Genomic DNA, 13,196 nt, shown 5'->3' with positions numbered 1-13,196 from the left:
GTATGGCTCTTTAGACTAATCTAAATGGTCTATTCAATCACAACAGACCTTTACAACCACATGACATTGTTGGAATCCAATCCAACTACATGGTGGGGATCATCAGTCAGTCTGCTCTCCAACTATGTGTTCCAGAACAGTCTGAATCAGTGGTGTGGGATGAGGGAAACTAAACGCAGCACATTGATCATGGAAATACAGAATAGGCCTCAGGCCCTTTCTGTAATTAGTCTATAACCCAGACACTGCAGAAGCTGAATATGAGCCACAACAATAAATGTTACTTCTTAGCTAATACTTACAACATTACTTCAGGGGCTGCAGGTACCCTAGTGGTTAGAGTGTTGGGCCAGTAACCGAAAGGTTGCTGGATCGAATCCCAAAGGTAAGGCTGTCATTCTGCCCCTGAACAAGGCAGTTAACCCACTGTTCCCAAGTAGGCTGTCATTGTAAATAAGAATTTGTTCTTAACAGATTTGCCTAGTTAAATCAATCATATATATACATCCTTTCCTGTCAGGAAACACCCAGAAAATAACATTTTGATAACTCAGCATTTTGTGATTATAAATGTTGCATAAAGAAATTGCTCTGGGGACGTTGGGCGGATATTCACACCTATTCCTATGTTACCTATACTGGCTATGACAAAAGCCTAGCTTTCCCAACTCTCCAGTCTACATAGTTCAAGATCAAGAAACCCTTTGGGCTGCACATGCAGTGAACATTATATAACTTCTATCTCAGCAACTCAAAACAGAGTCATATGTTCCATGAAAATCCCATAACGAATGCAGCACGTTTCCCCTGTCTGGGACCGTAATCCCTCAAAAAAAAACTGTTTTACCCATTGAAGTCTAGCTAGCTGATACACACCAATCAAACTTTATGTGGGGAAAATTACTGGAAAATGGAAACACTAAGCCAGACACATAGACATAATCTCATCATCCCCCTTGTTTTGTAAGAATATCTCTGGTATTGTCATGTGTCTAATGACTTTCCCAACTCCATAAATCTGATTGAAGGTTGCCAATGGAACAGTATTGAGATGTATGGAGCTCTGGCTGCTCTCTACAAAAGCCAGATGAAAGATGTTATTAACCCAACCTCCCATCGTCAAAGACTCATGTGTTCCCATTGAGACATATCTTCGTTAATCCTAATCATAGTCCCTGCAAAGAGGGACATACTATATCTCATCTTTCTAATTTACCTGGGTAATAGAAAAAGTCTCTCTGGAATACGTTACAAGAATGATGATCATTCTAATTCCAAATATTAGACCACTCCATGCTACAATATGCTAGACCCAATTCTTGTTGCAGTCTGTCATTGATTCTCAAAGGAAACAAATGTATATTTTCATATATTTCACTGAACTATCCCGTTAATTAAGTCTTAATGGTCAAAGTGGATTTCCAATTACAACATGTTACTGAACTATCCCTTTAATTAAGCCCCTACTCTTCTGTGTTCCTTACCTTCTCCCTTGCCGTACTTGGAGGACGGGGACCAGGACACGGCCTCCACGTAGCCCAGCTCTCTGCACAATATGTTGGCCGCATGGATAGAGAAGTCGTCATCGCACACCGTGCCCCACTCGCCATTGTAGTAGACCTCCACCCGGCCCTCGTAGTGCTTGCGTTTGTCCCCTGCCAGACGCAGCTGGATGATGGGGGTGCCAGGGGGAAGCTCGGTGTCTGACTGGGCCTGGCATGGTGCCCACACACAGAGTAGCATGGCTAGGCGACACAGGAGAGGGCACCAAGACGGCATGGTTCGGAAAGGGCAGGGAACTCACTGTATGTAAACTGGAAGAGGCAGACACGGACCAGAATGACCAATGAATGACTGAAATAAGCAAGGTAATGTATTTAGGCACCTTGAAGACTGTATTGTGCTATGAGTTGCTGAAATGAATGGAATCATATTTGAATTCAAAGTTGAGTGTGAAGGGATATTCATGTATGAAAAGTTTATTTATTTATTTTATTTTTTACATGTTTTAACGATTGAGGGGCATCTGAACCGATTGAATATCTGATACCAACAGAAAACGAAAGCTTATTCAATGGACCAGCTACAGCTTGTGTGGTGAGTGGTTTGAGTCACAAGGTCAGCATGTTTGTTGCATTTCATCAGCCAGAAATAAGAGTCTTCTTATGTTTTGACATTATCCTCAGCCTCACGGGCTTCTCAGACAACCTAGACTTCACCACAATTCCAGGGTGGACTGAGGATTGGGTATGGTGGTAACAAAACAGATTTATCTTGCGGAGAGCAAGGAGATATTTCAGTTTGAGAGAGAGAGAGTGAGAGAGAGAGAGAGAGAGAGAGAGAGAGAGATGATTGGATTGATGGATTGATGGATGGATAGATGGCTAGATGGATGGGAAGACGTCACCATCCAGCTCAAACATTTTAGACCCCAAAAACCGATTGCTCCCTAATTATTATGCTAATGTAACTGTGTTGCTTCACCATTTACTGAGAGAGGTTTGTGTTAAGGTCGTCAGCAGCGCAGATAGTGGTTTCTCCTGTTGCTCAGCTGAAGGAATGGCATGCCCCAGACAGGTACTCAACTTTGTAGGCCTAATGCGTTTCACATGTGGGCTCATGCTATGTTCTACATGCTCCTATCTTTTCATCTCTAGCTGGGCCAGAGCTCATACTACCCCTCAGGGCTGTGGAACCAGATAAAGGGAATTTTTGCTTTATCTCTCTTTTCAGCCAGGCCATGAAAGTGTCAACGGTGAGTGGTCTTTGAGGGGGGAGAGGGGACAGCCCTGCACCTTGTAAGCCCCAGCCAGGGGCAACTTTTCCTGTCAATGTCATGGTGATTACAAAATGTAGGGTTGGGGGAAAAATTCAAAATAATCCCCCTTAATACTCATGAATATCATTATTTCCCCTTCATATTATATATAACCAGGACGTTTCTTATATCGAAACATATTAAAAGGGATTTGTCTGCACTTTTTCAACATTTCTGACTGGCTTTCAATCTTTCCCTGACCTAGAAAACTAAACTCCACTCCATGGTGAATCTGTGTGCAACTACAATGTGGCTCTGAATTCAGATTCAAAAACTGCAATCACTTCAGCAGCAGTAAAACAATGAGCTTGATTGCTTGATTGCTTTATATATTGCAGCTAACTAGTTAACTATAAATATGAAATACACTAGCTACGGGAATAATGGAACATAATTTCCTTCAATTAGCATTCCTTTAGTCAAAGTTACTGCTATTCAGAACAACCATATAGCCTGATCAAACATCATGTTGACGATTATAATGCGCGTATAGGCTATTCACGATCGTTATTTAATGTAAATGTCAATATAATAACTATAACATGCATACAAAAGACCCACTTACTTGAAGAAAATCAGAAGACCCCCTCGCGCCAAAAGGAGCAGCGTTTCAATCGAATGTCTAGGCTGCAGCAGTGATTTTAACACTTTATTGAGTATGTTTTCCAGAGTATGTTTTCCAGCCTCCCACCTCTACCTCAGCAGGTCGGCCTCAGTCCTATAACCACCTTCAATCCAGTGATTCCTCGAAACGTCCTCCTCCTCCCGTAATAGGCCTATCAATGGAAGGAGAGTCCTGCAGTCATGACGTCTTCGGGCATCCTTCCTTCCCGGTGTCCAAAGGAGGATTACGAAAGCAGCTACATTTGACTTGTTTTAGGGACTATTATGATACATTTTGCCTGTTGCTAGGGGAAGAAAACAACATTTCCACCAAAACAAATAGCCTAAATTATTTTTCAATAAAGGTTTGCTATATAGATCCCCTCAAATTTACATTAGATTGCACCAGCTACAACCCAATACTAGAGACTAGCCTAAACTACCATCACAACCATTCTAATATTAGAAGACTCCAAACTCTTTCAACAACAAAACATTTCAAGAGGTGTGAACAAACTCCTGTGAACAATAATGTTTCAAAATGACAAGTGAATGTAACTCTATTCTGGGAAGACTGTAATGGAAGTTTTCAACATATTCAACGTCAATGTTAAGTAAAGGCAAAATGGTTGCGATAGATACCCCCTCACTCTGACCTGGTTGAGTTTCTACAGTATCTGACTCTAATTATTCTGGCATGTAGTTAAACTAGGCATAAGTCCTATCAGTAGGCCTACCTTTAAATGCACCCTTCCTTGAGATAATCACTGACCTGGAAGTGAGAGGATAGGTTAAAAACATGTTTTCCACTTCAGTGCCTTCACCAGCACTGTATTTTTTAAATACTTAACACAAAAATACTTTCCCAAGCAATGTCATTTGAGTCTCTCTGCACACTTCAAAGTTGGGTTAGGAGTTCAAAAGAGATGTCCTTATCATTACAATATCATTGCACACCCAGAACATTCCATGCCCTCATTTATTTATGGTATTTTGGTCAGTTGTAGGTGGCCCCACTTAGAAGGTAAAGTGCATGCAATTTAATTAGAGGTGCACAAACAACATTTCTCAAGCATCTTCAAGAATAGAAATGGAAAAACTTCAGTGAGTTGATCTGGAGATGTTCTAGTTATGATTCCAGGCCACCAAGGTAAGGACCCAACTAATGATGAAAACATATTAAATGTATTGTCTGATTCTAGTAAAGTAACAAAGTAAGGAGAGATATCCGCATAATAGAGATAAGGACTTTATCTAGCGCAATTATTATCACAATCTCTACCTAGATAGAGCACAACCTACAAATAATATTATAGGCTACAGTAATTATTATAGTAAAGAAATACTATTAAAGGGTAAAACAGGTGCTTATGCAAACATGAACATTTGTTTCACTAGACTGTGACCACGTTTATTGATACAACATTGAGAAGGCAACAGTCTTTGTTATCAGGCTCAGGCTAAGACACAGATGCAGATACAAGAGGCGGATAAAGTCAGATCTGGAAAGACTAGGAGAAACTAGAGCACAGGAAACACGGGAACACCCCGATAGGACTTGACAGGACAAGACGAACTCGCAACAAACAGAAAACACAGGTATAAATACACAGGGGATAATGAAGGGAGATGGGAGACACCTGGTGGGGGGTCAAGACAAGTACAAAGACAGGTGAAACAGATCAGGGTGTGACACTTTATCATTGACCTTGGATCCGAGATACAAATAATTGACAAACATGAGAAGAGAACAAGAAACACAAAAACTGCAACAAAAAAAATATGAATTAGAAATGTAAATATAAATGTCATAGAAAAGGTATTCCATATTCCCAAATTATCCCCATCAACATGTTTCCAGATGTTGATGATTTTATTGTGCTTCATTGTATTTTCCTTCAAATGTTGTGTTTTATGACCATCATAAGACCTTCTGTATTATTGTTTTAGTTGACTGTAACATACTGTATTCTGGATGTCTTTGGTTACAGGCTCAATAAGTGTCTCTGAGGAGAGAGAGAGAGAGAGAACAGGGGCACTGTCTCTAAAATGAATCTCTCTGGGAACATGAAACCAACACAAAAGCTAAAAGGTGGGAGGAAAGGGAGAGAGAAAGAAAGAAAGAAAGAAAGAGAAAGGGTGTGTGTTTCCAAGCGAGCGTGTGCGTGTGTTTTTGTACACTGTTTTGTACAGCCAAAATGTATGTGAGCTTGTACATTATCATTAGACAGCATGCATTACAGACTGAAGGTCTCTGTGGTGTTGAAGCCCAATGCAGCAGGAAACCAGACTCACCTGTTTCCAGCTGTGTCCATGAAGAGTGACCAGTCTATGGGACGACCAGACGTATTCAGAAAGGGAGCCGGTTCTACTGAGCAAAGGTATGAGTTCTGTATTTTATGTAAAATATGCCCATATGAAGTTCATGAACGTGCAGGTTTGGGGAGTAACTGATTACATGTAATCTGATTACCAAAAAAAAACAGCTAAAATGTTGTAATCAGATTACAGATACTTTTGAAAAACTAGATGATTACTTATTGGATTACTTTTAAATTCAGAAAGGATGATTGCGGAAAAATACATTATGTCACTTTTCTGTATTCTTAATGTTATTCAATTCGGGATTTAAAAAAGTTGCAAGTTTAAATTTGAGTGAGTCTGACCACAAGTCTGAGACTACTATGTTAACACACCAAAAGCGTTTGATGGATCCTTTTTGTCTTCTTCTAAGAAAGTAATCCAAAAGTTCCATTACTGATTACAATTTTGGACAGGTACACTACCGTTCAAAGGTTTGGGGTCACTTAGAAATGCCCTTGTTTTGCTCAGTTGTGCACCGGGGCCTCCCACTCCTCTTTCAACTTTATTGCTTCTTTAATCAGGGCAACAGTTTTCAGCTGTGCTAACATCATTGCAAAATGGTTTTCTAATGATCAATTAGCCTTTTAAAATTATAAACTTGGATTAGCTAACACAACGTGCCATTGGAACACAGAAGTGATGGTTGCTAATAATGGGCCTCTGTGCGCCTATGTAGATATTCCATAATACATCTGCAGTTTCCAGCTACAATAGTCATTTACAACATTAACAATGTCTACACTGTATTTCTGATCAATTTTATGTTATTTTAATGGGCAAAAGTGACCACAAACTTTTGAACGGTTGTGTAACTAGTAACTGTAACGGATTAAATTTAGAAAGTAACTTACCCAACCCTGTGTGCATGTGTGTGCGAGTATGTGTGTGTTTTTGTGTGTACAGCGTAGTCTACAGTTCAATAAATCAATCAATCAAATGTATTGATAAAGCCCTTCTTACATCAGCTGATGTCACAAAGTGCTGTACAGACACCCAGCCTAAAACCCCAAACAGCAAGCAATCACGTTGTATATGTACAGTTCCGTTGTATATGACATCATCAACATTAGACAGCATCAATTAAAGACTCAAGGTCTGTCTCTGTTGAGTTGAAGCCCAATCCAGCAGGAAAGACCAGATTCACCTTTTCCCAGCTGTGTGTCCATGAAGAGTGACCAGTCTATGTCCCTTAGACTATATGTATTCAGAAAGGTAGACGGTTCTACTGGACAAAGGTACGAGAGCTCTATTACACAGGTAGGCCATCCAGAAATAACTTGGTACACAAAATACTGAACATTTCCAATTTCTACTTTTTATTTAGACTGAATGGGTATAACCTTACAGAGAGTTGTTGTGCTTTTCTGGCCTCGACTCTCAGCTCAAACTCCTCACAAATGAGAGAGCTGAACCTGAGTGACAACAACCTGCAGGATTCAGGAGTAAAGCTGCTCTCTGCTGGACTGGAGAGTCCACACTGGAAATTGCAGACACTAAGGTCAGTATTCATGTATTTTTTAAACAAATGAGTATAGTTCAACGTGTTTATATAGGCCAATACAAACCTAATATATTTGGTGATGAGAATTGAGCTTCACTGCTCCCAATCTACATAATGATAGAAGAATCCAACCTAAAAAAGAATCAGCATCCTTGTCATGTTTGTTATAGGAAGAGGTGTATGAACTCAAATCAATGTACAATAAACCACTCATTTGCTTTTGTAAAATGTTCATTGTGATTGTTCAGCTGACACAAAAAAAGATAGCTGCCATACTCCCTCTCGAGATTTTAGCACTATGTGTATAAAATAATGTAGTGTTACTGCTGTTACTGTTTAGTATCTATCCTGTTGCCTAGTCACTTTATCCCTACCTATATGTACATAGGTACCTAAATTACTTCGTACCCCTGCACATTGACTCGGTACTGGCACCCCCTGTATAAAGCCAAGTTTACGTTACTCATTGTGTCATTATTTGTATATTTTTCAAATATTTCGCTTTTTTTCTCTCTGCATTGTTGTAAGGAAGCATTTCACTGTTAGTCTAATGTGATTTGATATGCTACATGTACAAATCATGATACACTCTCTACAGGCTGTCAGGCTGCCTGGTCACAGAGGAAGGCTGTGACCAAATCCCTCCCATCTGAGAGAACTGGACCTGAGCTACAACCACCCAGGAGACTCATGATTAAAGCTGATCTCTGCAGGACTGGAGGATGGAAAACTGGAAAAACTCAAGTATGTTGAGGGTTTGTGTCAATCTGTTTTCATGTTACACACAGTTAGACCATGCGTGTGTGTGTGTGTGTGTGTGTGTGTGTGTGTGTGTGTGTGTGTGTGTGTGTGTGTGTGTGTAGGCAACTGTGGGAAGCACAACTCATAATAATGTCTGGAATGGAGCGAAAGGAATGGCATCAAACCATGCGTTAGATGGATTTGATACCATTCCACCTATTCCGATCCAGCCATTACCATGAGCCCGTCTTCCCCAATTAAGGTGCCACCAACCTCGTGTGTGTGTGTGTGTGTGTGTGTGTGTGTGTGTGTGTGTGTGACTATCATTTGTTTTTATACAGGACAATGACCCAACACACCTCCAGGTTGTGTAAGGGCTATTTCACCAAGAAGGACAGTGATGGAGAGCTGCATCAGATGACCTGGCCTCCACAATCGCCGACAACCCAATTGAGATTCTTTGGGATGAGCTGGACCGCAGAGTGAAGGAAAAGCAGCCAACAAATGCGCAACATATCTGATAACTCCTTCAAAACGGTTGGAAAAGCATTCCAGGTGAAGCTGGTTGAGTTAATGCCAAGAATTTGCTGTCATCAAGGAAAAGGGTGGCTGCTTTGAAGAATCTAAAATATATCATATATTTTGATTTGTTTAACACTTTTTTGGTTACCACATGATTCCATATGTGTTATTTCATAGTTTGGATGTCTTCACTATTATTCTACAATGCAGGAAATAGTCAAAATAAAGAAAAACCCTTGAATGAGTAGGTGTGTCCAAAACTTTGACTGATACTGTATATATAACAATATTTTGTTTTAAATAATCATTTCATACTTCAATGGGATTTTGATGGACGATTCTGAACGTGTTATGACACTGTTGAAGTTGACTATCACTGAGTGTTATTGAAGCAAGACCCAGAAATGATTTGGCATTGAGATAAAAATGGCTCCATTGGACCTTTAAGCTTAAGGCACAATGTCTGCTGTGCAGTGCACTACATAGATCACAGTAGAACATTAATCATGATAACCTTTATTCAGGGAATGCCTTCTACACACAATATATAGTATATCAGAAACTATAATAAAATCACTTTTCTGTTACTCTGTCCTCTACAAATACTGCCATTAAAATAAAATTATATTCTTTTCATACAATATAAAATGTACACATTAAGGCAGCTATAGACATTTAAAAACAGCTTTAAACAGCCTTTGATTTGGCAAAATAATAACATTTGGCAGTGGATTGTACTGTACTGATGGTGATGATGATGATGATGTTGATCCATGAAATAGGTACGATAAGGCAAAGACTCCCAAACGATGACCCTGGTAGGACCTCATCTGGGCTTCTCCAACTTCCATGTCCACATACTATATAGGTCCTTGTAGTCCTAAAGGGTAGTTTAGAACTGGCCCTATATATTGTTATAACATTAGGCAAACAGTTGTTATGCTGGGCAACAAGTTAGCTTTTTCATAGCTCTGAGAACATATATCTAAACAAGCATCCACACCTGCATTGAAACAGTTTACAGATCCATCATAATCTCTAATAATGACTGGTATTGAGCCTGGAACACTATCACAGTGATAGGTTTTGAGGGGGAACATTTGGCAACCCAAGTATTATGGTGATGATGGAAAACACTTGTCTTGTTTTCCCAAGGCCTAGAGAGAAACTTAACTGTGGCTGCGCTGCAGATAGCCAATCAATGTAACCACAGCTCCCTACGCTGTGTCTAGCTAAAAGAAAGAAGAAAAAACAACATGGCAGTTTCAACCCATTCTTAAAGAGAGTGAAACTAAAATGATAACAGAGTATGTCAGTACTCCACAGATAGATTTGTTAAGCTGTTCGTGTAATACTATGTGCTGTGATGAAGTCAGAGAATAGTGCTCTTCAGTTATAGGCTACATGGGCTAAGCGGTAAAACACAAGGAAAATTGATTGAAGCCTAAATATTGTCTATATATTGTCCCATGATCAAAAACAAACATGTGATTTATACTAGCATACCAATAAAAGCATTGCCCTACCTAAATAATGGGAGCAAACAAACATACAAAACAACAGAAGATCAAACGAGATGAGACAGAAATGTAATATAATCAACAACAACAACAAACTAGAATAGCAGCAGGATGATTGTGTAAAGTGTAAACCTGTTGAACACAAGTAAATACAGTTGGTGGATCTCTTTTTGTATCAAAATAATTTCCCTCACACCCTATCTGGAACACACGTCTCTTCTGACAACACTGATAATCCATGATGGGGCACACACTTTACAAACACACCGTACACACAGTACGCAACACAACAGGTTACTAGCTACTAGTTCCTTCACATAGTTTAACTTACAATAAGTAGAAATCAACAGAAAGGTCCATACCTTAACTTGACCTTCATTTACCAAATTTATCCAAAAGTTCAGATTTGGCCCTACATGCGCATCAAAGTTGCACATTGAACAAGACAAATTGCCATGTCAATACTTAATTGGTTATAATAAAAGATTAACAGCGAAACAGCAATGAGTGTATATATATATATATATATATATATATATATATATATATATACATTTATACAGTGGGGCAAAAAAGTATTTAGTCAGCCACCAATTGTGCATGTTCTCCCACTTAAAAATATGCGAAAGGCATGTAATTTTCATCATAGGTACACTTCAACTATGACAGACAAAATGAAAAATATAATCCAGAAAATCACATTGTAGGATTTTTAATGAATTTATTTGCAAATGATGGTGGAAAATAAGTATTTGGTCAATAACAAAAGTTTATCTCAATACTTTGTTACAGTGCCTTGCGAAATTATTCGGCCCCCTTGAACTTTGCGACCTTTTGCCACATTTCAGGCTTCAAACATAAAGATATAAAACTGTATTTTTTTGTGAAGAATCAACAATAAGTGGGACACAATCGTGAAGTGGAACGACATTTATTGGATATTTCAAACTTTTTTAACAAATCAAAAACTGAAAAATTGGGCGTGCAAAATTATTCAGCCCCTTTACTTTCAGTGCAGCAAACTCTCTCCAGAAGTTCAGTGAGGATCTCTGAATGATCCAATGTTGACCTAAATGACTAATGATGATAAATACAATCCACCTGTGTGTAATCAAGTCTCTGTATAAATGCACCTGCACTGTGATAGTCTCAGAGGTCCGTTAAAAGCGCAGAGAGCATCATGAAGAACAAGGAACACACCAGGCAGGTCCGAGATACTGTTGTGAAGAAGTTTAAAGCCGGATTTGGATACAAAAAGCTTTCCCAAGCTTTAAACATCCCAAGGAGCACTGTGCAAGCGATAATATTGAAATGGAAGGAGTATCAGACCATTGCAAATCTACCAAGACCTGGCCGTCCCTCTAAACTTTCAGCTCATACAAGGAGAAGACTGATCAGAGATGCAGCCAAGAGGCCCATGATCACTCTGGATGAACTGCAGAGATCTACAGCTGAGGTGGGAGACTCTGTCCATAGGACAACAATCAGTCGTATATTGCTCAAATCTGCCCTTTATGGAAGAGTGGCAAGAAGAAAGCCATTTCTTAAAGATATCCATAAAAAGTGTCGTTTAAAGTTTGCCACAAGCCACCTGGGAGACACACCAAACATGTGGAAGAAGGTGCCCTGGTCAGATGAAACCAAAATTGAACTTTTTGGCAACAATGCAAAACGTTATGTTTGGCGTAAAAGCAACACAGCTGAACACACCATCCCCACTGTCAAACATGGTGGTGGCAGCATCATGGTTTTGGCCTGCTTTTCTTCAGCAGGGACAGGGAAGATGGTTAAAATTGATGGGAAGATGGATGGAGCCAAATACAGGACCATTCTGGAAGAAAACCTGATGGAGTCTGTAAAAGACCTGAGACTGGGACAGAGATTTGTCTTCCAACAAGACAATGATCCAAAACATAAAGCCAAATCTACAATGGAATGGTTCAAAAATAAACATATCCAGGTGTTAGAATGGCCAAGTCAAAGTCCAGACCTGAATCCAATCGAGAATCTGTGGAAAGAACTGAAAACTGCTGTTCACAAATGCTCTCCATCCAACCTCACTGAGCTCGAGCTGTTTTGCAAGGAGGAATGGGAAAAAATTCTCGATGTGCAAAACTGATAGAGACATACCCAAAGCGACTTACAGCTGTAATCGCAGCAAAAGGTGGCGCTACAAAGTATTAACTTAAGGGGGCTGAATAATTTTGCACGCCCAATTTTTCAGTTTTTGATTTGTTAAAAATATCCAATAAATGTCGTTCCACTTCATGATTGTGTCCCACTTGTTGTTGATTCTTCACAAAAAAATACAGTTTTATATCTTTATGTTTGAAGCCTGAAATGTGGCAAAAGGTCGCAAAGTTCAAGGGGGCCGAATACTTTCGCAAGGCACTGTATATACCCTTTGTTGGCAATGACAGAGGTCAAACGTTTTCTGTAAATCTTCACAAGGTTTTCACACACTGTTGCTGGTATTTTGGCCCATTCCTCCATGCAGATCTCCTCTAGAGCAGTGATGTTTTGGGGCTGTTGCTGGGCAACACGGACTTTCAACTCCCTCCAAAGATTTTCTATGGGATTGAGATCTGGAGACAGGCTAGGCCACTCCAGGACCTTGAAATGCTTCTTACGAAGCCACTCCTTCTTTGCCTGGGCGGTGTGTTTGGGATCATTGTCATGCTGAAAGACCCAGCCACGTTTCATCTTCAATGCCCTTGCTGATGGAAGGAGGTTTTCGCTCAAAATCTCACGATACATGGCCCCATTCATTCTTTCCTTTACACGGATCAGTCGTCCTGGTCCCTTTGCAGAAAAACAGCCCCAAAGCATGATGTTTCCACCCCCATGCTTCACAGTAGGTATGGTGTTCTTTGGATGCAACTCAGCATTCTTTGTCCTCCAAACACAACAAGTTGAGTTTTTACCAAAAAGTTATATTTTGGTTTCATCTAACCATATGACATTCTCCCAATCTTCTTCTGGATCATCCAAATGCTCTCTAGCAAACTTCAGACGGGCCTGGACATGTACTGGCTTAAGCAGGGGGACACGTCTGGCACTGCAGGATTTGAGTCCCTGGCGGCGTAGTGTGTTACTGATAGTAGGCTTTGTTACTTTGGTCCCAGCT

The 13,196-nt window shown here is 39.9% G+C and overlaps 1 protein-coding gene across 1 annotated transcript in view; it reads right to left on the bottom strand.

Annotated features, from left to right (window-relative positions):
* Positions 1-3,604, bottom strand: part of LOC110528290 (lysyl oxidase homolog 2A) — a 65,272-nt gene extending 61,668 nt beyond the window's left edge. The window contains exons 1-2 of the mRNA XM_021610237.2: positions 3,384-3,604; positions 1,485-1,814 (exon numbers count right to left, since the gene is read on the bottom strand). Of these exons, the coding sequence (XP_021465912.1) occupies positions 1,485-1,779 (295 nt within the window). The 5' untranslated portion in view covers positions 1,780-1,814; positions 3,384-3,604. The remainder of the gene's footprint in view (positions 1-1,484; positions 1,815-3,383) is intronic.
* Between the last annotated feature and the right edge of the window lie 9,592 nt (positions 3,605-13,196).

The sequence above is a fragment of the Oncorhynchus mykiss genome, chromosome 7 (assembly GCF_013265735.2).
Source record: "Oncorhynchus mykiss isolate Arlee chromosome 7, USDA_OmykA_1.1, whole genome shotgun sequence".
Taxonomy (NCBI): Eukaryota; Metazoa; Chordata; class Actinopteri; order Salmoniformes; family Salmonidae; genus Oncorhynchus; species Oncorhynchus mykiss.
This window is presented reverse-complemented; position numbering and strand designations above follow the sequence as displayed.